Raw genomic sequence first — 27,835 nt, 5'->3', positions numbered from 1 at the left:
CGTACATGAGCCACTGGCCATGAGGAGGACTTCTGCCTGAGAGGAAGCACTAAGAGTGCAGGGTCAATGCTCTCCTGGAGGCCTCTTCACTTTGATATGGGAGGAGGAGGAGGAGGAGGAGGAGGAGGACCCTGAACCGTCCCTGCCACATGTGGCACCAAGAGTGCACACATACAGCTGGCTACTTCCTCCCCTCTTTTCTTAAATTTTTTTTTCCTCGTTTTTTTCCCCAGAGTGTGTGTGTGTGCCTGTGTGTCTGTCTGTGTGTGTATGTGTGTATGTGTGTGTATATGTGTGTGTGTGTGTGTGTGTGTCAACTTCAAAGTCTGAATAAGGCAGGATGAGTGAAAATGAGCTAATTTACCTGTTTCCTTGTCCTTGTTTTCCCCGTCCTCAGTTTAATGTACCTGGCTATCAGTTCATTGCGACCTGCATAGGGATAAAGAGAATGAGACCTTGAGGGGGACTGAATAGAGTAAGCTATTTGCCATCTCAAGTAGACAAGAATAAAGCCAACGCCATATTTTATGAGGAGCACATGAAGGGTGTTTCATGAAATAGCAATTGAAAGTTAACTTGAATCATATTTCAGTTTTTGGTGAATGATTGCATTTGTCAAAATGTTTTTATTTCCAGTGGACAGGGACGTATTGAACATGAGCCAGATCAGAGGAAAGACATGTAGCATATTATCAGCACGCAGGCAAAAATATGTTCATATCACTGTACACTTATGTCAAACAAAAACACAAGCACACTTGTGTACGTACGCACGTGCACACAAACACACACACACACACACACACACACACACACACTCCTGACTCAGCTACACAGCTTTGACAGGCGTGGTGTGGTGGGGGCTTCAATGGTAATGAGATAGGGGGTGATAGAAGCGCTCTCTCTCTCTCTCTCTCTCTCTAAAGGAGCGTTTTGTTAAGGCCACACGGAGCGCCGCAGCAACATGTGACCTCAGGCGAACAAACAGCATCTGGGGATTTTCTGCTCGGGCCCCTGCGCGCCCGGCGAGCCTGCACTGTAATCTCTGCCCCGGCTCGGGCCCCAGGCCTCCCTATTTTCAATCACTCACACACTGTGTACACATAACATGACAATACGGGCATTCATGCAGACGCCCCGTTCGCAGATCAAAGGGCCCCAAACGTCCAGCTGTAAGCATGCTTACTGCTGAATAATTCATTCTTTTCAGCGGCTTGAAAACACGCTCAGCGGGACTTGGCAAGCGTGCAAAACAACCTTACGAGAGAAAGAGGCCGGAGCACTCTTTTTTCCTCCCTTTTTTCCTGTGTCTGGCCCAACCCCCCCCCCCCCCCCCCTCTTTTTTTCTGAAACTTGAAAACCTCTGAGATGGAAACACCAAATCCCTCCCCTGCGATGTTTATAAGAGGGCACACTTTTGAGCCTTTTAAAGTAATCACGGCGGCAGTTTTTATTTTTCGGGCGGAGGGGAGAGAAATCACGCTCGGCGGGCACATTGACGAGAGGTCCAGAGTGGTCAACAGCTCCCCAGTCAAACATAATACACCAGTGTTCCCCTCAAAAACGAAGAGGCAATTTACTCCAGACCACTTTATGTGTGAAGCAATGGCAGGGGTCAGAAAACTATTATCGGTGCCTCTTGAACTTTGGGTTTGACGTGGGGAGGTTAACATAGCTAGACGCTGGCCAATCTTGATCTTTCCGGAAGTTAAATGAGGCATGTCTTGTGTGGCATAGAGGCGAGTCGGTGGGCAGTCAGACACCGGCGACTTCACTGAGGCGTGTTGATAGGGCCATTCTAAGACATCAGAAAGTAGCATGGATCAAAAATAAAAGGCCGTAAACATGACGCAGTAAAGCCCTCAACTGGTTGCTTTCATATGGCTACTTTAAAGAGCTCAGCACTGTAATCACAGCTGCTTATTTAAAGTCGGGCTGGGGGTGGGGGTTATCTAGACAGTCATGTGTTTCTCCCCAAACCACTGATAACCATTAGACCCCCCCCCCCCCACACACACACACACACACACACACTCTAAACATCAAAGTCAGGTCCCACAAGCCCCTTAGGAACTAGAACCATCACAACAAAGCAGAGATCGAGAAGAATGACAAACACAGGACCGTCTCTTTCTCTCTATCTCTGTCTCATTCCCTCTTTCTCTCTCTCTCTCTGTCTCTCTCTCCACCTGTTTGTACTCCTGTTGTATCACCAGTTTCCCTGGGGCACAAACAGAAACCACAAGAAAGAACCGGCATGCAGTCTGCATCAATGCTTTTGGATTTAAATCAGCATTAGCACCATCACAGCAATCTAGATGGCATCAGATGTTCGGACACACGCTGGGTGCTGGTGAGTGATTGTGGTCGTGCTATCTCCTCTCCACACGACGAGAAGGGTTGAGGGGAGTCCTTCAAGGCAGCCTACAGGAATCTGCGGGCGGACAGATCCTGCTGTAGGGGGTCCACTGGACCTCCCTCCACTTCGGCTCAAAACAAGCCTGATGGATGGCACCGCCACTGACCCCGTGTGACCTCGCCTGACCCTGTCCGAGCCCGTGGCAGAGGGCACGGGAGGCCACAAAAGCTGCCAGGGCCCTCAGAGTCGAGCGAGGGAGGTGGGGGGTGGCATGGTCTATCACTCAACACTGACAGCGCGGACTGTCCTCCCGGCTGGTGATTCCGATGACGGCGGCAGCGGGCTTCTAACCATTAGTCATACGGCAAAAACACACACACACACAGTTACTAAATCATCAGTTCTGCGTGAAGCTCCTGCCCTGAGTTACAGGATGGGGAGGGAGAGGAGGAGAGAATGGGGGAGGGACAGAAGGAGGGAGATTGACAGAGGCATGTGGTGTGGTGTGAGAGTCGGCCTTGTTTACCTTAAGGGGCAACTGGAGAGATTATCGGTTGCTAGGCTGTTTTGGTTGATTGGTGTTGATGATAACAGAGACGGGAGCGAAGCAGAGGAGGGAACAGAGAGAGAGAGTGAGAGAGAGAGAGAGAAAAAGAGTAACACAGATGGAGCAAGAGAGAGAGAGAAAGAGAGAGAGCGGGAGCTCAGGGTTCATGATGAGACAAGCTCATTCCTTTTTGGCGGCATTTAATGAGCCCCTAGACCGCACTCCCATGAGCCTCAGCGAGGCTGGGATGATGTCAGCGGATCTGGGTGAATGCGGCCTGGCGCAGCGACAGGGATCACTAACACTCACACACACACACACATGGACTCCCTTCATGTGGCTTCTCCAGGAAAAGGAGGGCGAGGGAGGGGAAATGTAGAGCCTTGGCCTCCGACGTAATTTCAGGACGCCACAGCGATGCAAAGGAGGGCTTCCTCCGACTGGGAGCGGCCCCAGCACTCCAGACACCCATCAAACAGATCCACACTTAAAAGCTGATTAATTAGCAATTTCCAAGTGTAGTTGCTTGCATCTTAAAGGAAATATGGGCAGGGACCTTGCCAGGGCTAAAGCATGACTAATCCCTTCAAACATGGGCATGAAATGGGATTTTTGTTCCTTCTGTGAAATCTCGGTTGGGTTTTTTTTCCTCTGCGTAAAACGTCTGTCGATGTAACAAGCTCCAATTGAAATATGTAAAACGCAAGTGTTTATGACATAAACACAGCACTGTCAACTCCAGTGAAATCCCCCCACCCTTGACCAGGTTTTTCTTAGAGGGGATCAGCAAAAAAAAAAAAAAACAAACAAAAATAAAAGTTCTTGCACAAGGGCTTGATTAAATCGAGGCAGGAATTATTAAAAAAATCCTCTGTACCCCTGCCATTTTCTTTTCCCTTGGATTATTCCATATTTACACAGTGACAGCGGCCCTAATCCTTTCCGTTCCCCCCCCCCCCCCCCCCCCCCCCCCCCGCCACCCTACCCCACCCCCCTTCCAGCCTCTCCCATAATGCACTGTGGTCTGGGCCCAGGCCCCTAGCGTCTGAGCGAGGTGAGGGCAAGAGAGACCCAAATCCTCTGGACAATAGCCCTGCCGTCCCGCCAGCCATGATGGATGACTCCAGGGTCTCAGGCGCGCATTAGCATCACAATGGCCTAAGCCAACAATATGAAGCCTTTCAGCAGGAGGTCCCCTGCAAAAAAGGGGAAGGGCGAGAGAAGGGGGGAGAGTTCTTACTCACCACAGCTCTACTACTATTACTACTACTACTACTACTACTACAGCTGCTGCTACTACTACTACTACTACTATTACTACTACTACTACTACTACTACTACAGCTGCTGCTACTACTACTACTACTATTACTACTACTACTACTACTACAGCTGCTGCTACTACTACTACTATTACTACTACTATTACTACTACTACTACTACAGCTGCTGCTACTACTACTACTACTATTACTACTACTACTACTACTACAGCTGCTGCTACTACTACTACTATTACTACTACTATTACTACTACTACTACTACTACTACAGCTGCTGCTACTACTACTACTACTACTACTACTACTACTGCCGCTGCTGCTACTGCTACTACTATTACTACTACTACTACTACTACTATTAATACTACTACTACTATTACTATTATTACTATTACTACTACTACTACTGCTACTATTACTACTACTATTACTACTACTACTACTACTACTACTATTACTACTACTACTGCTACTGCTACTGCTACTACTACAACTACAACAATTTCTACTGCTACTGCTAATGGCAATACCACAACTAATGCTACTATACTGTTACTGCAACTACTCTGAGAAGCCTTCTACTCCTAGTGCTTACACTACCTTCTCATTCAGGGAAAGTTAGCAGGTGGGTTTCTAAATAGCAACTCATTCATCACTGTAAATAGTTCTCACAGCCGTTGTGAATAGCTTTAACAGCCCAAGTAAATGGCTTTAACGGGCACATATCTCAGAAGGTAACGGAGTTGATGACTTTCCTATTGGATGCTGCTGCTGTAGTGGTAAGAGGAGCAGTCAGCAAGTGATCAGTGGTTTAAAGTTAAGTCTCTCCTCCTGCCTTCTGTTAAAATACGGCGCCTTTTGGTTCGGGAGCTGATGGCCGGCAGCCTAAAGCAGATGGTGGGCTCAAGCAATCCCCTTGGCGCAAAGTCGGGGGAGCTTAGGCTGATATGATCAGCGGGCAAAAATGCAAGTATCACCCCGAGAGCACGGGTATTAAGAGTCAAAGGGTGAGGCTGCCTTTCCACTGCCAGATAAAAGCTGCTCTCGAAACATACGCACACACACACACTTGTGCACACAGCCACACAAAGACACACACACGTCTGCTGTGCATCTGATTCTGCCCGGCCAGCTGCCTATTGTAGGTGGCATAACCCGTAACATTTTGACACCCCTCGTGTCCCACATTGTGGAGAGCGGAGGAGAGGGGAGGGGAGAGGGGGGGAGTGGAGAGGGGAGGAGAGGGGAGGGGGGAGGAGAGAGGAGGGGAGAGGGGGGCGAGGCGGCTGAACAGAGACTTCATGGCCAAAGTCAGATGGTGGGGAACCATGACGGAGGCTGTTCTTCTACATCACAATGACCAGCAGCCCACCCCCCACCCCCCAATACGGGCTCTTCATTAGAGCAGAGGGCCAATCACTCACAGCAGAGACCCAAGCTGCTGCCTACTGGCCAGCCATGCACAATGAGAGGCTGCTGCTCGCCAACCCAGGAGCAAAAGCAGAAGGTTTTGCGTTTTTTTTGTTTTTTTTTTGGGAAAGTGCAAATGTGTTTTATTGTTTTCTGCAGTTCTAATGGATACTGTTGTCTTTTAAAAGGACTACAGAGTTTTCTTTAAATTAGCTAACTAATTAACTGGGTGTTAGGCTACATGAAAACGAGCAATTTTATGTATCTCAAATCCATGGTTTGCTTTTTGTTTTCAAAGCAAGTGAGCAAACTGCCTGCTTCGCCAACATTAACAAATAAACAGATAAACAGTGTAAAATTAAGAAATTAAATTAAGAAACACAAATTAGGTCCTCAATTCTATCATTATGGTTATATTTTGTGGGTCATGAGGAGGGTGTTACGAGGGTTTAGGACAGCATACCAGTGAAACTAGAGCTGTTCGAATGGAATCACAGGATTTAAAAGCTGCAGCATTTGGATTCGGGTCTAATTACTGCGGAGCACAACCCGTACAAGCCAAACTAGTCATAATAGCCTGATACTCGCTGTCAAAATGCCAATAAAGGTCAAAATGTCCATTTGATCTCAAAATTAATTGATGATACACTTTGTGTGTGTGTATGTGTGTGTGTGTGTGTGTGTGTGTGTGTGTGTGTGTGTGTGTGTGTGTGTGTGTGTGTGTGTGTGTGTGTGTGTGTGTGACAAAAATAGTCAGACAGGAGGGGAAACTGTCTTTCTCCAACTAGACTGCTCTAATGTGAATGCCGAGGCTTTTGAGCTGGGAGAGAGCCCAAGGAAAAGCCGAAGTCATTAGGAGTGAGTGGAGTCGCTCTGCAGCCGTTGGGCTTTAATGGGAGTAATTAGCCGTGCTTCCTGTTAGCGAGGCCGAATCTCGTTTGTGCTCCAACGACGGGGTGGGTGGGAGTCCGGCGCAGCGCGCGCTGGGGTTGGGCTGGAAACATAACACCCCAACGCTGGATATCACACTCGGAAAATACAAACGACCTCCAGTGACCTCTCTTCATTATGTCTGGAGCAGCTGCCACTGGGGTGCTAAATGTACACTGAAAACACGTCGCCGAAGCCAAGATAAGTAAAAAAAAAGAAGGCAAATATTCTAACCTCAAAGAAAAAAAAATAGTTTTTGTTTAGTTCAAAAAAGCACACACACAAAGGAGGGTAAAAACCACAACTGCCTCATTATTTAAAGCATTAAATTATGTATGTGCCTACAGCCCTGTTGATTGGGCTATGCTGAGTTTAGTCTCAATGACAACTGACTTCCACATGTTTAAGAAATATAAAGAGTAACGAGGTTACAGTAAATTATGTTAATTGAAATTTAATAAAACCTAGAATTTTACTGGGGCCCATAAAAAAGAAAATGGGAGCATTTTGGCTTCCTCTTGTGGTTTGTCTGGAAGCTCTGCATTGTGACACAGTGGTCATTTGATTCTTGCCGGTTAGGTTTTAACTATGTTGGAATGTACTGAATGGCCAGACTGATGTGTTCTGGCCAATCTTTTTCACTGCACCGTGATTAGTCAATCAAACTCCTGATGATGTGCCTGTCAGATTGTTGTCACTGTCAAAAACTACCAGCCCAATTTTCACAATTTTTCTTTTTTAAAAGGTGCCGTCTGGCCCAAGGATGAAGACATAAAATGTCGACGTGAATCCGACTCTCCGGCCAGCTCCATGAAGTTTAGTTTCACTTTCGCTGATTTTGCGCTACACCAGCAAACGACAGTTGCCCTTGGCAGAGGTGTGCACTCACTGAGTGCTCTCCTAGCTGAGGCAAAGTGAACACCATCAAGTCATTAGTGGTGAGGAAGTATTTTGTGTTTTCACCTTGAGAGTCAAATACGAAGACAGAGATAGAGAAAGAGAGAGAGAGAGAAATGAATGTTAACATATTAGCCATAGAGAAGTGTAAAAGCTTCTTTAGTGTTTACCGTCTGCTTTTAAGCAGGACTTGAACAGTAGGCCTGACCTTGAGATCATTCAATATAACATGAACAAAGACTCTTTTTTTTAAAAAAGTTTGAGTAATGGAATTTAAATTGTTTAGTTTAACATAGCATTTTTTTTTACTTCTACCTCAAGGTGGTCATGGCAGTTTCCATTGTGGTGGTGAGGCCTGTAAACTGCTGTTGGGCTCGGCGGAATGGAAGCCATGAAGGGATGCGATATTAGTTTCTATTTTAATCCCGCAGTCCTTCAACACTCATCCCCTCTCTCCTCCTCTGTTTGAGGGTGTGAGTGGGGGACAAGTGCAGACATGCTCGGTGTGGTCACACCTCATGGCTCCCGGCCAGAGACCAACCCCCACACCACACCACACATAAACACACACACACATGTTTATACACACTCAAAACGCACATTAACACACATGCTCTCCACACATGCCCTCTCTATATCTCTCTCACTCACACACCCATCCTTCTGTTTTTGCACAGACACCCACACTTTTGGATAAACCCCCTGAGGAACATCTCCAACATTCTCTCTCTCTTACTCACACCCCCCCCCCCTCTCTCTCTCTTTCTCTCAAACTCACCACACACACACACAAACACTCTCTCCATGCGATCATCTCACTATTTCAGTATTTTCCATGAGAAATCACAGCTCGGAGCCGGGAAACGGTGAAGGCAACAGGTGTGGAGAGAGAGCGCTGGCGGCCTCCTTACAACCAGCTCCACCGGGAGACCACAGCTCCCTGCGGCCGCAGCTGCAATTTGACGGCAATTTTACTAAGGCAGGGACATGCAGCATGTGCCTTATTGTCAGAGCGCTCTCGTGTTTCAGAAACATGGTGCTTTTGTCATTTATTTATTTATTTATTTATTTATTTGCTATTTTATTCAGCTGGTGCTTCTCTGCACAATACGCTGTCTCTTCACGAAATTCAATTCTCTGTGTGGATTTCGCTGAGAGAGACATTCTTCCCATTGTTACATGTGGGTCCTTCCCATTTAGATTTGGTGACCTTCTTTCTCCACAAAACTCATTTCAAACCCTCCTCGCCCCCCACACACACACCCTGCACCTTCTGTGCGGTGTCATGGAGGGCACCCTGACCCCTGCAACACACATGCACACAAAGGACTAAACCCCCAGAACTTTCCATCTTTTAATATGCTCTCTCTTCCTGCCCTCTCTTCACTCTCAGTCCCCTGCCTTTTTTTCCCCCAAAGACAACATGGCCATGCATCCATCTCTATATGCAGGAATGGCATGAAACAGTTCTCGCACCCAACAAGGTTAAAGATTCCATCGCCGCTGTCACAGCAGGTTCATCTCAGGGCCTGTGTGGCACTGTGCATTACTTAGAGACCATCTGCATTGACTCTCACTGACGCACATGTTTACACTGGCAGGGTAGCCGTGGCTGAATAGTACTGTGAATGCCACAAGCTGGTGTGTGTATGCGTGTGTGTGTGTGTGTGTGTGTGTGTGTGTGTGTGTGTGCGCGTGTGTGCGTGTGAGAGAGAGAGAAAGAGAGAGTGAGAGAGAGAGAGAGAGAGATGGTGGGGGAGTGTAGCTGTTTCTTGCCAGCTATATCATAACTGTGAGATAGCTTAAGGGTGACCGAGAAATGACTCGAACCCTGGTCACTTCGCAGGCCTGTCTGTTTCCCTTTGGGCAGTGGAGACGGCCAACATTCACAGCTTGTACCCAGACAATGACACCCTCTTGGGCAAGCATTAAGCCTCCATCCCATGGTGGCAAATGTGGAGCTGAACCAACCATTTTTCCCCATGCTATTTGTGAGGAAAGTGTGATTGCTTGTCTTTTGCATCTGCAAAATGAATTCTAGTAAATCACTGTCTTTAAAAAAAAAAACACACAAAACAAAACTCATTTTCAAAATACCTATTCTCTGCTGATTGTAATTCTACCTAATTCCATCTACAGGTACATTAAAACAATCTAGCTGTATATTTCAAAATATGTAAAACAAATCCACCTTTATTACTGGCATAATCTGAACTCCCAAGGTCAATCCTACTTATTCATTAGCCACGTCCTATAATTTACCTGCTCGCACTCAGATAGTGTTGCTGAAGATAGCACTATTTAAGGAAAGAACGTTAGTGTCTCTAGGGGAAAACCGAAGAGGAACTCTAATTCCCCTGCCCAGCGGGTAAGAGCAGGTCATCAGGACCACTCGAACTCTGTCGCCCTCTCTAATGACCTGAGAGGGCAGGGGCAGCGCACTCTCCGATATCGGGTCGTAAGGAACGCGTTAATTACACAAAGGGGGGGAACCGACCAGAGCTGGCTCGTGACATAAGCTTAAAGGATTCCCAGTGAGAGGAAAGACAGACACAGGGAGAGAGAGAGAGACAGACAGAGAGAGAGAGAGAGACAGACACAGAGACAGAGAGAGAGAGAAAGACAGAGAGAGAGAGAGAGAGAGAGAGAGAGAGAGAAGGGAGAGCGAGAGAGAGTCGGTGGTGAAAACGTCTCATTTCATTCAAAGAAGTCATCAGACATCTGGTAAAGTGTCAAATGACATTTACACAAAAAAAAAATGGAGAATTGATACAAACGATCACACACTCACTCACACACAAACAAACACACACACACACACTCAAACTGTACTGTAGGGGAGATGGTGGTGAGGGTGGAGTGGGGGTGGGGGGATATGGGTTGGTGAAGGGCTTGGTCAAAGAGAGCGGCAGTGTCTCTCTGTGGCCTCATTCAAGTCGGGTCCGCCGCCACTTCCTGGTGCTGGAGAGCTGTGCTACTGAGCGTGCCCGTGCTGCAGCTGTCGCTGTGGTTTTCATCGGCTTCACAATTAAGTGTCCCCTCCCCTCCCATCCCCCCGGCTGGGCACAGCGCCAGGCCCAATGAGACTCAAAAGCAGCAGAAAGCCCCTCAGGTAAACAGAGCCGCGATAAGCTTAGCCATGGCAGCCGCGAGAGAGAGAGAGAGAGAGAGAGAGAGAACGGAGGAAAAAAATTACACATTGTTTTGAAGTAAGAGCCAGTTGCTATAGAGACTGTTGCTAATTAACTGCATTGAGCAAGGTGGAAGGGGGAGAGCGAGAGGGTTGAGGGGCACTCAGGACCTGTGTGAGTGTGTGTTTGTGTGTGTGCACATTTGTGTGTGAACCACACACACACACAAACACGCACACAGATCTCGGAGCAGCCTTTGGGAGCAGAGATACCTGGGACTGTGCCTGCCCAGAAAACAGATGGCTTGATGGCGCACGGAAGGAATAAACTAGCAAACCTGTGGCAACAAATTAAGTTGTTGTCGGAGAGTGCTGTTTTGTCCTGCCTGACGTTTGGAGCGAGAAAAGTGCTGCGATTTAAATGCATTCAACAGGCTTAATCTTCTCCAAACACTTCTCGGGTAATTTTTCCACTGCTCCTGGTAAGGGAATGACCAAAGTAGTGCCTGACAAAAAAAACTACCTGCTGTGAGACGGGAAATGTTTGATGTGCTGAGTGAGAATACCGCCACAGGCAGTTCTATAGTTATACAGCCATATGGAGTCTACCTGCTACAAAGGACTTGAGCACCTTAGTAAAAGCAAAGGTTTTTCAGAGGATGATTGTTTATTGTGATAGCCAAGGGTGGTTAATTTGTTTGTTTATCATATGTTGATTTAATTGAACATATGTGAGTTATTTATGGAAATGGCCTTGCATTACACCTGTTGCAAAAATGGTTCAAAATGGTTTCCAAAAATACATAAACAGAGGACAAGATGTTCAGGGCTGTATTTTAGTCAGAAGAAGACAACTGAAACAGAGAGTTGAACTTGAGAGTTAAAGAAGAAGCAGGAATAATATATCCCCTCTTTCCATGACATCATTCTGTTCAGGAGTAGGAAGAGGCAGGGGGGTAGTAGTGTGTGCGTGTGTGAGTGTGTGAGAGAGAGAGAGAGTGGGTGGGGGTGGGGGGTGTAGCGCAGCTGGTGGCGGTCGGAGGACCATCTGCTCTGCACTAATGGGGCACACTGGCTTTACGACAGAGTGGCTGCCTCCTCTCCGCACAGCCCAGCCCAGCCTAGCCCAGCCTAGTCTAACCCAACCCAACCCAGCCCAGCCCAGCCTAGCATAACCCAACCCAGCCCAGCCCAGCCCAGCCCAGCCCAGCCCAGCCCAGCCCAGCCTAGCATAACCCAACCCAACCCAGCCCAGCCCAGCCTAGCCTAACCCAGCCTAGCCTAGTCTAACCCCAGCCCCACCAATCCTCTCCTACTCCCCCCAGCCCCTCTACTCCAGCCTCTCAAAAAGCCACAGGTCTCCTCTCACCCCGAGATCAGCCCCTCGCAGGCCCCCCCAGTCTGATGGCTACTCCAAATGTATTTACCACAGAAACAATTACCACAGAACGAAAAGCCCTTGACCTGGGATGTCCGTCTGAAGGGGGGATTGGTGGACTTACCGTACATCTTGCCCTCGTCGGAGAGGATGATCTTGCGCCGGCCGCAGGGCGGGTAAATGGCCAGGGCCTCCTGGAAGCTCTGCTCAATGTCGGGGCTCCACACGCCCTCGGCGTCGTTGTCCATGGGCTTGTCGGCCGAGTCGCTCATGTGCTCAATGTCCTCGGCCGGACTCTCGCTGCCGCTCCAGCTGCTGGGGTCCATGTTGGCACTGGGTGGGGGGTGGGAGGCCTGGGGATTGGGACAGAGGGGATCCTCCAAGCCTGAAATGAAGTGGAGGAGAGATGGAGGGGAGAAACCTGGAGAACACACACACACACACAGACACACAAATAGTATGTCAGTCCACAGAGCTAACATCAAAGTAGTCTTCACACGGATTAGTCAATACTAAAATGTTGTTGGTTAAAAAACAAACAAACAAACAAAAAAACAGGTCAGTGAGCTGCTGCACACTAGGACCATTATGACACTACGACCCTCTCAAGGTCACACAGTGAGTCTGAAATGACTATGTTTTTCTGGTCTTAATTTATTTGAGGCCAAACATCTTCTGACACCCAATGAAAAGATACTGTTCGGCAACCAGAGGCATGCTATGGGAACGGACACAGAGAGCTCATGTAGAAGGCGCATGAGGAAACGGACGAGCCAAGTTCAGAAAACGGCGAGCCGTAATCCAACACAGCTGCTGTAAAAACACTTACAGGCTTTCGCTGTTGTCTCCCGGCCTCTTAAAACTTGGGCGAAAATTCATGGCGGGGAGAGATTGCTGAATGAAAATTTATGACGCTCAATGGCCGCTGTGTTCGCTCTCCAAAATAGATCATGGAGGATCACATCAGGAACACTTTGGAGCTGAAAAGGGCTTTTCAGGCCAAAGAGACAAGCTCTGTGCTTAAATCCCCGCTCTTCCCTGACATGTACAGTCACTCCATGTGACTGGGAATCTCCTGATTATGGAGTTTCATAAAGTGTAAACAATCTGAAAAATCACTCTGCCTATTGTTAGATCTTTGTAGGGCTCAGATACAAAGCCAGGCTGGCTTTGGTAATCCAAATGACTCACAGATGGAGAAATTGTTTCCTAAACACCAGAGGTGCTTATGCTTACAAAATATGCACACATAAGAAAACCATTATCCACATCAAACTACACAATATGGTCTCCAGCTGAGATACAATGCACTGTAGTTTCTCTTTCTGTTGTGTACTGATTGTCTGTACAGTGGGTGTTTTGTAGATGACTGTATAATTGATGTGTGTGAGTGTGTGTGTGTGTGTCGGGGTGGGAGGCGTTGGGAACTAGAAGAGGGCAGAGTGCAATCACCCACAGCACAGGCTGCAGCTTGGGTTTTGAATTTGGGGTTTGTGTGCTGGGTGCCACTGACTGCTGACACTGCACAACTACTTTGTGCTTCTGAAGGCCTGGAGTTAGTGTGTGTGTGTGTGTGTGTGTGTGTGTGTGTGTGTATGTGTGTGTGTGTGTGTGTGTGTGAGAGAGAGAGAGGGGGGGGGAGAGAAAAGCCCTCTCATTCCAGCCGCTAAACAACTCAGGGGCCTTAATATCATCCCCCTGACTGCATAATCAACTCGGCCCCTAATCGCTTCCAGCACTGATACGGCACACTCCCGACTTCCATCTGGGGGTGGGGGGTGAAGAAGGGTGGGGCGGGGTGGTTTGAGGCGCAACCCAGTAACCCCAGTCTGAGGCACGAACTCAGGAGAGAAGACAGCTGAGCTCCAACAGGCAGTTTTATAGCCTGCATGAACAGCCCCAGGTGTAGCCGTGCGAGTGGCCGGACGATGAGCTGGACGAGTGGTCAAACAGGGAGCCAAGGTTAACTTGAAAAAAGAGCAAAAAAAGTGAGAGGCCATCTGCGAACAGAAACAAAATCTCCTCAGTTGCCGTGACACTTAGATCCAACAGCGATCTGCGACAACTCAAGGCACGGTGACATTTTTTGAAAGGACGATAAAGTCGACGCGCAGTGTAAATGCAGCAGTTGATTGCCGAAACAACTCGCAAATAAAAAATAAAAAAAAACGCCCCTCAAAAAAAAAAGTGTTTCAGAGAGCCATTGATTTTCTCAGGATCACTGGCAGTTGACAACAGGCTATTCCATGTTAGACAGCTGTGCATCTGTCGCTCCCTCTGTAATTTACAAGGCTGCGAAACATCAAAAGGCAATGAGGAGAAAAAAAACAAAGCAAAGAGAAAAACAAAAAGCAGGGAAGAGGAAAGAGAGACCAAGCATATGCTTTCTTCACTCCACTCCCATCCATCCACCTCACAGCATTAATAAGCAATTCAGTTCCATTTATGGCCTGTGTGAGTCTCCCTTATTGTTGAAATGCCATGGGTAAAATCCATGACAGTCTGCACCATAGAATATAACCCAGCCGTTTCATCCATCAGTGAAATTACTGCCAACGCAAATGGTACCAAACAACCCAGCATATTATTCCAGCCCAGGAATAATGCAGTCCACATACAGAACGAAAGGGAACTTGAGCCTATGATTCAATTTAAGCACAAAACAGCTGAGCTGTGAACAAGGGCTTTACTGTATGTGTGTGTATGTGTGTGTGTGTGTGTGTGTGTGTGTGTGTGTGTTTGTGTGTGTGTGTTCTGCAGAAATAAAGTTGGAAAGAGACATCAAATGTGTTTGGGAATCTCAGCATTTCTGGGTGTAGTGTTATGTATTGCATATGTGTGTGTGTGTGTGTGTGTGTGTGTGTGCGTCTCTCTCTCTCTCTCTCTCTCTGCATGTGTGCGCGCATCGTGATAATTCTTGGTGATGCGACTTAACACATCTTCACAAGCCCCCCCCCCCCCCCCCACCCCGACCCCCGTACTCTGCAGACAGAGCCACACCGACAGAAGCCAAGAGCCATGGAGCCCCTGTGCCGCACACACACTGCACTGCAGCCATGGCAATATGGCCGAGGCTGATGGCAAAGTGGGGACTGCTTCTAGAGGGGGCCCCAGTGGCAGATGGGAAAGGGAGATTAGTCATGCAACAATATACTGTGGCTACACTTACACACCGCTCCTCGGCCCTCCAGGAAAGGGGGACAGCATTCCAAACAAATGGCATGGCATGGAGGCGCGTCCGCGCACAAAACAAGGGGGCACACATCCACAGCCGAGCAGCTGTCAAACTCCCGCACTGCTTGCACGCCTGTGCCAGCCACTGGGGTTAGTGTGTGTGTGTGTGTGTGTGTGTTTGTGTGTGTGTGCAGGCTGACACTCAACTGCCAGGTGGGCACATGCATAACCTGCACAACACAGCGCCAACTAGTTGTAATTGAATGTAATGATAGGTATTATGTATGAGAGCTGCTCTAAATGCGTGTCTGTATGTGTATGTGTGAGTGAGTGATGGTCTGCTCAGTCATTTTAATTCAATCAGTCTATATCGGAGACATGACAGTAAAAGGTCTCTCAATACAATATATGCAGGTGACTCCCCATATATGCTATACATGCTATAAACAGTGAAGACAGACAGAAGAACAACCTCTATCGTAAACGTTATTCAAGATGAACAAATGGTTAAGTCCTCAGGAACAACTCTGAATTCTTGCACCAGTGTAGGTATGAGTATGCATACTGCAGGCATTATTCACAGCTAACCCTTCACATACAGTAGAGAGGAGCTCAAAAGGTAAACACTGCAAAAGGAACCATTACCATAAGTTAACTGAAATATTAGATAACCATTGAAAGTCAACCACAACATGCTCACACTTCTATTAACACAGGAACATAAACAAAAAATGTGTGTAATACTGTAGTTATTTATGAGTGAAGTTATTCAAACTGATTGAATTCAATGGGGCAGAACTGCAAATATAGTTAATGAAATATTCAGATAAAAGTTAAAATAATATCATGAGAAGCAATGTATGTTATCCTTACAATATACGTATGAGAAAGGAGCCCTATGGTCTTGTGTCGCTCATATTCTACAGACTGAGTGTTCCACCTGATCACACGCCGACCTGATCACAAAAGAGTCTTTAGAATGGCTGCTAGTCAAGTATTGTCCCCACAAAAAAATAAAATAAATAACGAACCGCGTTAGATTTGTAAAACAGCGGTGATTTCTAGGTAACCAGCACATGACTGCAAACATTCAAGACATTCTTACTTCCACCCTGACCGCCAAAGCACCAGGTAAATTACTCCTGCCACTGTGATGCTAGCCACCTTATTAGTACTCATAAAGTCATTTCAGCTCAACAATATAGATAATGACGAGCTTGGTTTATTATGCTGGTGAGCCGAGGGGAGAGGGTAGAAATGAAAGGTTTCTGAACATGTCCCCTCGGCCTGTAAAGGATCACATAAGAAACAATATTCTTTTGCTGCTATTCAGTGCATTATACTAGTGACATGAAATGCTTGTACAATTCCATTAGTCCCAGCAGGCCTATTAGTCTATCATCAGGCAGGAAATTTAATTAAGGATGACCTAAAAAAATCCCTTCCTTTCAAGCTTTTCACCAACAGAGGCTTTTGCATTTCAATGGCATGCATGGTGAAACAGTGAGCACATCTTGTGGTTGGTGTGTGTGTGTGTGTGTGTGTGTGTGTGTCTATGCCTCTGTGTGCGAGACACTTCTCCTTTTGACGCAAACGACCTCACAGCGGTGGAGTCATCACCACAATGCCCCCAATATCCATTTCACTGAGTCTCATTAGCACAGTGTCCACGCCATTAACACATCCCTTTGTCTCCTTCATGTTTATGAAATGCACTTATTTCATTTCTTTTTTGCCCACTCAAAAGGAGCACAAATTTACCCATGAAACACTGCCGCTCCAAACACCTCACTGCTCTGAGAGATGTGTGGATTCAGTATAGATCCTTCTTATTATCTACGCACACACAGGCAGACATGCACACACACACACACAACCACATATAAATTGAATTAAAAGGTACTAACTTGATGCTTACCACATCCTGTTTTCACACAGGACAATTAAACAAAGGATTAAAAAAGCTGATGTCAGCAAATATGAGGTATAAACCGCCAGTACAATATGACACTGATGAATACATTAATACAGAGCATTCAAGCATTCATGATTTTCTTTTTCTCATTTAGTTAATATGGCTTATACGGTCTCCTTTGGCTATTAATATGGATAAATATCACCATTTACCAGTATGTATGAACATTTTCATATTATATGAAATATTGTTATCACTGGGAAAAGAAATTATGTTGAAAGTGACATTCATAAAATGTACACATTTTCTAATACTCATCTTTAGCCTGACCTATGATGTTATCGCCTGCTGTTAAGACTCTGCATCTGTTCCCAGTTGGGCTGAATTAGTGCACTGTAAAGCTCAAATGGAAGGTGCCAAAACAGAGGGAGAGTCTCGTACCAGTGGCAAGTTAGTCCTTAATTTGTGTGACATTCGCTCTGATATAAAGCTTTGCAAACAACTACACTACATTGCTTTTAACCGGTGAGGTTTCTCGGCAAAATGCCATGCTGTGAATCACATATCAGGTTTCAAGCAAAAATTACAGCTGTATCACTTTTTTAAGCCAAGACCCTGACCCACCCCCTTTTACTGTACTCACCAATTCCATGAACCTTAGACAGTCAAGTCAGCACATACCAGAAATGACACAGATATGACCAATCAGCCCTGCATCAGTCATCCTCATGAGTTTTTAATTAGTTCAGGGGATATTCCACATCTTTTCAACCAAACCATCCTCCAGTTAACAAATAAGTAGCCAACTGATTGCAGCCTATATTTAACAACAGGACATATATGTTGACTCAAAACATATATGTCAAGCAGTCAGTCACTCAAATACAATACATTAAGAATACACTATTCCCTACTCTTTTACCTAAAAACTAATTCATGGAAGAAGACATAATAAATATTTCAAAGTAACAAAGCTTTATCCATTCCATTTATCATTCCATGAGAGGCAATTACAGCTTGCATTGAGGTTTTCTGGTATCCATGTGTAATTCTCTGTTCCACTGAGAACTCCGTTCAGGCCATTTTGCTGATAGAATATAACCACAAAAGTGTCTCTGGGAACATTATGTCCCATAACTTCAAAGGACGTATAAGAAATCTCTGGAATGTTTCACTGAACAATTGAATGTATTCTGTGTGAATAACTAAATAAAAAAATAATATACCAGTACATATGTGTATGTTTGTTTTTTCATTTCCATTGGCAGGATACAGCATGTAGCGATACAATTGAGCAAATCCATAATTTGTCTACATATTACCTATAGATGGATTCAGCTCAATCAGTTTCAGCAGTGGTACCTCAATGAGGTCAGTGGAATGAAGGATGGACTCTTTTTTCCTTCAGACAGATAGAGATCATTTGACACATCTGCTGCACAGTAAGGGACCTCAAAGATTCCCATTCAACTATGCCTCTTATGGTGACCAGTGATGACCAACCAACAAACAACAATCCCTTCCTTTTCTCAATGTGTTGTGAAACTATCCTCCAACGTTCCAAGTTCCCCTAGGTATTGTGGTATTGTGTGTTTGATATAATCCCTTCAATGCCACCATTCTCCAAGAAACTAGCCATTTTTCTTTGCTTTACCTCCTCTTCTGTTGAGTCAGATCCCAACCATTATCAGGCATCTTCCCAGGGCGCAACTGCCCCAACATGGGCCCAACAATACCTCCTCCAGGAAATAAAGGGGGCAACATGTTCAAATGAGTGTGAACTCCCAGGCAGCGTGGCCAATATTTGCCCACGACCTTTCGGAGGCCTTCAGCAGGGGGGACACAATTTGGTATCAAAGACTGCCATGAACTTCATCATGGCTCCCTCACAGCCTTTGATGAAATAACCGAGAAGGCGTTTTAAACTTTGGAGAAAAGGCCCTTTTTGTAGTTACATTAATTATAGGGACACACTGAATTGCCACAAAAGCAGGGATTTCTTTTTCTTTTCAGCAGATATGTAGGTGTGTTACCCTCTTTGGCTGAAATGCAACATAGCTAGATAAAACCCCTCAGCTATTCACACACAACTTTCCCAAAATCCTGATCCTTTTGTCGTTTTCCTCCACAGACCCACAGTATAGTGCCATGTTTCCTCTCAGTATTTAAGCAGCAACATAATCTTTAAATGAGGGCTGCCATGAACTTGGCGGAATGAAAAGCTAACAGCAATACCGTGTCTTTTTTTTCCATGGGCCAGACAATTTCTTAAGTTGAATGTGCATAGTAGCCTTGACATCCAATAATATTATCTACACCAATACAGTGTCTCAGACAGTGTTAAAAAGAAAGACTTAGCAGGTCTTTGCTGGATGGTTGGACTAACTACTGGCAAACTGGAGTACGGGTCAGGAAAAAAAGACTTGGTCACCTGCTAGAGATTTTCCACAGACATGTGTATGACATGTCAGCATTTAGTATCAATGTCTTTGGCAACATACTGTGCAAGTCACTAAGACTCTGAGGAGGCAGAACGCTAAACACGGGTCTCTTGCTAGTATATGCTGTGGGGAGAGGAAGTTGTTGAATTCCTGATTTCTTACTTTGACTGGAACTCTGTGGTTTGTTTTAGTTACAGCGCTCGACTTTTCTAATGACTGATGAGTTGCATATTGTGCGTCATGAGCTGAGCTGAGATGAGTGTTCCAGCGTAAGAAATGCTTCCCACAAGCTGGACTGGGGCGGGGGAAGGTTTAGGTGAACAGTGCAAGATGGTAGACTGGATCAATAACAAGGACAAAATCCGACATTGATTGTAAATGGAAATAATACCCACGTGGCCCCTCACTCATATTTATCAAACTGCTGTAGCTGTTTTTGCCTACTTAGAGTAAATTACATCAATCTTCATGAGCGTTGCAAGTTTCCTTTTAACCACATCAAATCAAAGCCAGCCTTCTCTCGCCAGTGCAAAAATATGACCGCATGTCCACAGAGCAAAGTCCTGCTCTGCAAGGCACATGAAATGGGCTGGAAAAATCTCTTTCATTCATCCTCAAGGAAATAGGGCAGCGCTGTTCGAGCCTTTGTGGATGTGAGGCACAAGCGCTGAGTCATATCATCCACCAGATTGCAGCGAAACAACTAAGGAGTTGTGGTTTTGTATTTCTCTCTCATCAGGCAAAGCAACGTCGCCATGCTAGTGAATAACACATAGGCTGCTTCTGCTGTGCTAGATGGCATAAATAGTTGGGTTTTGCGACATTCCCAGCTCACAACAGTTCTCTAAAATGCCACACAGCTATGCTGTCATAGCGGAGAGAAGCCCACTGGTCTGGACAGAATGTCTGTCACTGAGATTTTGATCATTCTGTGGCAGCCATGACAGAGGACTCTGGTGATGTCAGCGGTGCCAGTCCTTTTCACACGGCAGTGTCTTTTGGTAAGGACTTACACACACACACACATACACACAAACTGTCCACTGCCTGGAAAACAACAAGTGAAAGTGCACCAATGCGGACTCTGCTAAAAAGCCCCTTATACCCACAAATCCACACATGGCAGTTGCACACACACACATACACTTTACCACACCACGACCCTCAACAAAAACAACAACACTACAAATCCACACTGTTCTTCCCTTTTGTGACACAGGGAAAGGGGTGGTGTGTGTGTGTGTGTGTGTGTGTGTGTGTGTGTGTGTGTGTGTGTGTGTGTGTGTGTGAATGTGTGTGTGTGTGTGGGGGGGGTAGTTTACCTCAGGGCACAGGCAGAGGGCTGGCCCACCCGCCGCCCTGCCTCAGAGGACAGCCCATTGTTCCTGCGCTCGGCAAACAAAGGCTGCCCCCCGTGCCCCCGCCGCTCACCAGGCCTGCTGCTCCATTGTTGCTCTGACCCACCCGCTCCAAAATTTCATTACATATGAATTTTCATTTATTCCCTCCTGCGCTTTCTCTCTCTCTCTCTCTCTTTCTCTCACCCCCCTCTCTCTCACACACACACACACACACACACTCGCACCCTCCCTCTCTCTCTCTCTCTCTCTATCTTCCACTGGTCGAGTTGACTGTTGCAGCCGTTGTTTAGGCATGCTTCCCGTGCCGATGATCAGAGGAGAGGCTGGTAATCGTATATGGCAGAACAGACAAAAACTGATCAAGCAAAGGGAAGCTGACACAAATACATCAGTCATGATTAGATCACAGGGGCATTTCCGAGCTTCTTTCAGGAGGCTTCGGCCATTGACTAAACAGGGCATTGGAGCACCTGAAAAAAGAGCTACCATGGAGAGCTCTAAACTTTAATCAAACATGAAACATTCTTAAACTTTAGCCAACAAAAAAACTCATGAACAGTATTCACCCCCCTCTCTCTGAGCTTTCCAATAATGAGCGCCTGTGTGCTTTCACAGAGACATTACTGGAATGGTTGACATTTTTGAAGGACAACCTGTTGCTCAACTAAGCAGAGACTGACAATGCTAAATCTCCAAAGACACCTGATCTGACGCAAGTGTGTGAGAAATATTTGAGGAATGAATTCATGATGTTGCCAAGATATGTTAATGAATCCTTTCAATAATCAGATGCAATTTTTCACCCCTTTTCAGTGCAAAAGAACAGCTAATTAAACCCTCGTAATGAATCACTGGGACACAAAAGCAAGCCCCTTTTGAAAGAGGAATATTTCAATCTACATCCATCCACTACATCACCAGCACACTAAAACACCTTTGATGTTAAAACATCCAAATTAAGATTTGGTTAATTATAATACTTACAAAAGCGGTCATTTGATATGTTACTTTGTATAACATAATTATTCAAAATTAAATACAAAAAAACTGCTAATTATGTTTGCATGAATTTTAAGACATTATCTGATAAAAAAAAAAATGTTTTACAAAAAATGACCAACAATAACCGTTACTGTTATACTGCAACCTAACAGGATCTCGATAAATGGGGGAAAGACAGTCTGATGCGGTGCACACATTATGACCAATGGAACAGACCGCATGCTCTGATGCGCTGTGCTGAGCCCTGTGTTTGGCTAAATAGGAGAAAATGGAGGGAAGAGACTGTAAGTGTGTGTATGTGTGTGTGTGTGTGTGTGTGTGTGTGTAATGGTGGGGGAAGGTACAATAAAAGACTGGATGAGATAGAGTAAATAGTGAAGCAGGGAGATAGTGTGTTAATTCCATGTACGTTGTGGCTTGGCAGCAGTACTCTGGGTATAAGTACACACAGCAAAGAAGCGCTTCACAGACTCCTCAAAAGTAAGAAGAGAGATTTTCCAACGACACAGCACAGACTGCCTGAAAACATTAGAACGCCGCTGATAAGCTAAATTAACAGATAGCATAGAAGCATACATGAGCCATATGGTGCCTTGGCTGCTACCGCCTGTTGCTGGCATAACAATGGGCCGGCTAGACAGTGAGTGGCAGAGGCAGTCTCACTAATGCTTGTTCCTCTGAATTTTCCAGGCGGGAAGAGCTGGGGTGAGCACACACACACACACACACACACACACACACACACACACATATTTGCATTTTCCCTACAGGTGGATAAGAGTACTAAACCAGATGTCAACACCAGAGAGGGGGCCTGTCTGCCGTCTGTGGTTCAATAAGTCCACAAGCCCTCTGCCTCAACGTCAGAAAAGAACAATACGTGCCCCTTCCCCCATCTTCCCACAATCCTTCATTCCCAGAGGTAACCCAATCTTGTGAGCTTTGCATCTTTTCTTTTCTGAACACTAGACCTATAACATCTGTTGATTACTGGGTAACATTTAAGCAAAACACTGCACAAAAACAACATTGGACACTGCACAAAAACTACAATCAACATGTGAATGCATTGGAAAGTATGAATGCTCTTCAACACAGAAACTTCAAAAACAGTCAGTTCAGAGATAGTTGTAGGCCTACTGTAATTGACAGTGAAAATTCGTTATGAAAATGCATTCACATTAGAATCTCATCAGAGCCCCAAGAAGAAGAATATTGAGTAAGGCAACTGAAAACGGCAGAACACACTAAATGATAAGCTATTTTAAACAAATATACTGAAATTAAAAAATAAAATAAAAAAGGTAGCACTGCCTAGATTTCTTGCATCAAAAAAAGCAGTTGAAGTGGTCTCTATCCAGGATAAAGTTACTACTATAGTAAAGCAGGGAGGTATGCTAAACCTGACAGATTTCTGTGCAGCAGATGTAAGGGAAGTCCATCTCGAATATTGACGTAATAACTTGACAGCTAGTGTAATGTTTTAATGTGCATAGGCTACAAGAAAAAGCATGTTACTGTTAGCTCTCAAAATAAATAGTAAAATATACAGGTCCACTACAAGTCCTTCATATCACAAAAAAGGTTATACCATACATATAAATGATTAACAATAGCCTTCTTCACAGTGGACTTTCTACCGCCCAGATTTAATTGACAGAATGCTAGCCTACTTCCCAAAGTAGGCTAACCTGCGCCCATCATTCCGGACCAAACAATCAAGGTCCAACTCAGAAAAGCCATCGCTAAAATCCATGCACAATATACAATCATTTTTAAAAACTGTTCAAGAAAAAAATATTTCACTGTTAAAAGAGGAGGCTCAAAGCTCCACTAGGGTGTAAGCCAAACGATTACTTACAGTGTGAATTAATTTAGATGGCACTATCAAATCACTGCGTATGGCGATGTAGGCTATTCTACGGGTGCAACAAGTACTCCCAAACGCTTTTGTTAACCTCCGAAGTGTTCAGCTCAGTTCGGCGGTTCCAGTCAAGGCAAATGCGAACGCGAACGCGTGAACTACGGCATTGCCTATATGCCAATACATTTTAGTAAAATTATACATTGATTCCAGAGCAATCGGCTTATTCGCATTTCTTCCAATTCCACATTAGATCAGGGCAAATTTCGACAACACAGCCTAGTAACACGACCCTGCTGCAATGACAATCATTGGCTAGCCTACTCTACAGTGAGTTCTGAACAAAGTGAAAGAGCTTCGACAAAACATGTCGAAATCTATTACTGTTTTGACCGTGTCAATGTACAAAATTCATTCTCCTTTTTACAGATATCAGCCACATTATTATAGTTTATGCTTCAATCGAATTTAAACATTTTCAGATCGCAAAAAAATAACTTAATAACTCATTAAACAAACTTACCTCAGACACCTAGGTTTATTTAATTTGGAACACTTTCGAGCTGTTTGATTTGTATCAGTGGCCTGGCTTTCTTTGCGGCAATTGCATTTAAAGTGTTTGTTTGTTTGTTTTCTTTTATCAGTCAAGAATGAGAACGTTAATTTTCTCCGTATCTACAGAGATGCGAAGTATGCGCGGAATGAGGGCAAGAATGAAATGAACGCGAAGATTGAGTTTGCAGCTGGGGCGGAGCGAAAGTGGCGTCATCCCAAAACTCCGGAGCCAGCCGAGGGAGGGGGAGGGACCACGGCCATATGAATTACCTCACTGGGGAAACAGTAGGCTCTCTGTAGTAGGCTGGACATTCAAGTAGGCCTACTCCGTAAAAAAACATCTTCATGGCCTATCAACAGACCTTTTATCTACTTTGCTGAACTTCCGATTTCAAAGACCAGGGATAATAATGTTCAGTCTATAGGCTAATGTCCTGGTAGCCATATAGGCTCTGTGGACTGGCCTGAGTTATTCCAACAATGTCAACAGAACATTTACTTGAGAGCAAGCGAAGTGGAATTCCACGCAGGCTTTTTATACATTACACAGCAAAAACTTTTGATTAGCCTACCTCATTTGTTGGCACAGTGTCAGCAGCCTGCTGAGCCTATTTACACAGGCCGGGGAACTATCGCAGCCTACTTCTGTAGGGGGGGGAACAAGTGATGGTAGGCTACAATTCAATAATCGAGGATCCTTCCTATCTTGCCTCTGGACACGCTCCCTGCTCAAAGAGAGCGACCTCGGGCTACGAGATAGGCCTATGAAAGTCGCCATCTAGCGGTTTTAATATGGTGATATTTCAGTGGCTGAAATTGGGTTGGATGATACACTAACGCTTTCGCATAAAAAGCTCTCAGGACGTCGGTGATTGTACCGCAGAGATTTGCAGTCATTTTAGTGCAGCCTTGACTTATACCTTGTCGCTAGTAACATTTGTTCCCGGCAATACAAATTCACTTATGCTTTTTTATTACATTGTAATAATTTCGCGCAAGGCTCAAGTGAGGAGAATGCGCACAAGACGCGGATCAATATCGTTGGCTCTATGAATTGGATGTAACATTTCCCATCTTGGTTGGATGACATAGCCTAAGCCTAGGATACTGTAGGGCCTAAATCTAATTCCAGAGGGGTGTGTGTCGACATTTGGTACTACTAATTTTCCATTGAGTCCATTGAGTAGCTTTAACCTTTACTTCAATCTAATCTCTTAATTAGTGGGCATAGGTGGTGGGGGAAAAATCAATATTTCCATTAAGAATGAAAATAGAAAAATGGAGGAGAGAAGAGGGAGCAGAGAACGAATGTAATTGCATGAAATAGCCTAATCGGGAGGACTTGTGTGTAAAGACTAAAGGCACTTCTTGACATGTAATTGTTACAGACTTCAAAATTATTATTATTATTATTATTTTTTTTTTTTTTTTTTTTGGGGGGGGGGTTCAGAGAATCAACATAACATAGACAAAAGCGCATAAACAGCATATCAGACCCCCTCCCCAAACAAAAACAAACAAACAGAACACAACAGGACTAGACAATGACTACACAAAAGTGTTAAGCAATTAGGCATGAAGTGAGAGTGAAGTGAGTTAAGCAAGGCATAAGGTGAGATAATTTACATTGCAGGAAGCTGGATTTTTATCTTTAACATGACTGATAAATGGGTTCCACAACTCAAAAAAATGGTTAACAGAGCCCCTTAATGAATGTTTTATTTTTTCTAATTCAAGAAACAGACATCAAAATGTTGGTCTCACAATTAAGGCTACTTCTTCAACAAACTGTTAAGAAGTCATTTACATTTACATTTTTTTTTTTCATTTTGCAGACGCCTTCTCCTTCTCCCTCCAGAGAATTAATTATTGTTGTTGTAATTGTTGAATGACTATAAGGGTTGTTTGCATTTGTTGCAGCATACACAAACACTCACACACATACACACTAACACAGAAGGGTGCTGTGGGCAGTGGCAGTGAGAGGGTCGACAGTGCACTATTAGCAGATAGTGATCTTTAACATGCCTGCTCTTTTGATAGTGCTGTGCCTCCACGTGACTGGGCCCTGTTTGATGTCACGACTGACTTCCCTCTGCCCTTTGATGTTCACTCTGATTCCAGTCCTCTGTCACTCAGGGAATCCTTCCATCTGAGGCAGAAGAAATGCAGATCATGTGACAAACCCACCACTCCCTCCCAAAAATCTCACCACTGCTGCCGCCAAAATATCTTCAGCCAGTGTGTCTTCAAAGCCACACATCCTCCATCTTTAAGGATTAGTGTTAACTTACATGACTTTTGTGTGGATGCTTTTTAATATTAAAGATAGGCATAGGCCACTACAAATATGTGTAAATGGATATCCGTTTAGAAGCTTTTGAATATTACAGAGAACAGAGAGAGAGAGAGAGATCTAGAAAAAAATAGAGGATAAAAGAAAAAGGCAAAAAAGCTGGAAATTGGTAAGTTGGAGATGGGGGTAATTTGCAATCTAATGGTGACAACGCTCCAATTCAGGCCATCTTGTCCTGGGCAGTCACAGTCCTACTCAGGTGTCCTTTGCAGTAATTTTCCCTCCAGAGGAGCCGCGGCACACAAATACCCTGAGCTTTTAATAGCTAAGATTTGGTGATAATGGCATGGCAGGAAAAATGCTTTGGACAAATGGCTTATTGAGGGTCTCGGGAGCTGTTATTTCCACGTGTTCATTCATTCAGTTTCATCAGGGAACATGGGAAAATCTTTATCTTCTTTGTTGCATTACACACCTCACTCTCACTCCCTCCCTCTCCTCTCGCTCTTTTTTCACCATGCCGTGCTTTGTGGAGAAGAGCACAAAAAGAAGCATGCGAGGTGACTACATGACTCCTGGTAAGTGACAGGCAGGCTGTGCCAGTCAAACTTCTCGTGGTTTAAAGTTGGGCAATGTCTCTGTTTAATTCTGTCTGTGTGATTGACATTTGAACACTTGGCATGTCAATCAAAACCACTCCTACTGAATACACGGCCTAAACTGGTTGTCAACGACCACAATGATTCCAATCACCACTCCAAAAACACAAAGATTCAGCCCATTCTCTAGTCCCAATGTGTATAAAAACAAAGCTAAGAATGATAAAAACCATTTAGTAGCCTGAGATTAGAAAATTAGAATTTGAATGAACATTGTCACTTGTTTCATTTATAGAGAACAGTCACTTACAATTAATCCATTGTTATTTTGTATCTGTCACAGATGTAATCAACCAAACTACTAAGGACCACTTGCAGCACATTTCAAGGCCGATGTAACCACACCACTTTTTGTTCCTCTGTTCAGTCTTGCAGTGTTTCCCTGAACGTTCATATTAAAACCAAGTATATGAAATTAAAGGTATTTGTATTTTCTCATTTGGTAGAAAATACACTATTCTCTGATAGGCACTTTTTGAGACAAATATCCATTATAAATAGTTTTAAGACTTTCTTTTTGTTGGAACATTTCATATTTATTTTCGTTGTTACAGTTGAATGACATCTTTATTATACAGCTGCGGCGAAATTTGTGATTTTCTGCTAATAATGAAATACAACAGATATGAATAAA

At 44.8% G+C, this 27,835-nt stretch overlaps 1 protein-coding gene across 3 annotated transcripts in view; it reads right to left on the bottom strand.

The window, feature by feature from the left end:
- The window catches only part of tead1a (TEA domain family member 1a), a 37,313-nt gene extending 12,926 nt beyond the window's left edge, over positions 1-24,387 (bottom strand). For 2 of the 3 annotated variants that reach the window (XM_076264020.1, XM_076264038.1), the window contains exons 1-3: positions 24,215-24,387; positions 12,059-12,355; positions 365-429 (exon numbers count right to left, since the gene is read on the bottom strand). In XM_076264020.1, coding sequence (XP_076120135.1) covers positions 365-429; positions 12,059-12,260 — 267 coding nt within the window. In that variant the 5' untranslated portion in view covers positions 12,261-12,355; positions 24,215-24,387. Of the gene's footprint in view, positions 1-364; positions 430-12,058; positions 12,356-23,688; positions 24,097-24,214 lie in introns of those variants that run through there. The other variant, XM_076264029.1, reaches the window with a different exon arrangement.
- Between the last annotated feature and the right edge of the window lie 3,448 nt (positions 24,388-27,835).

Source organism: Alosa pseudoharengus, unplaced genomic scaffold (assembly GCF_046254945.1).
Source record: "Alosa pseudoharengus isolate Yale_2024_CS ecotype anadromous, Long Island Sound unplaced genomic scaffold, YU_APseudo_1.1 YU_APseudo_1.1_scf_10, whole genome shotgun sequence".
NCBI lineage: Eukaryota > Metazoa > Chordata > Actinopteri > Clupeiformes > Clupeidae > Alosa > Alosa pseudoharengus.
This window is presented reverse-complemented; position numbering and strand designations above follow the sequence as displayed.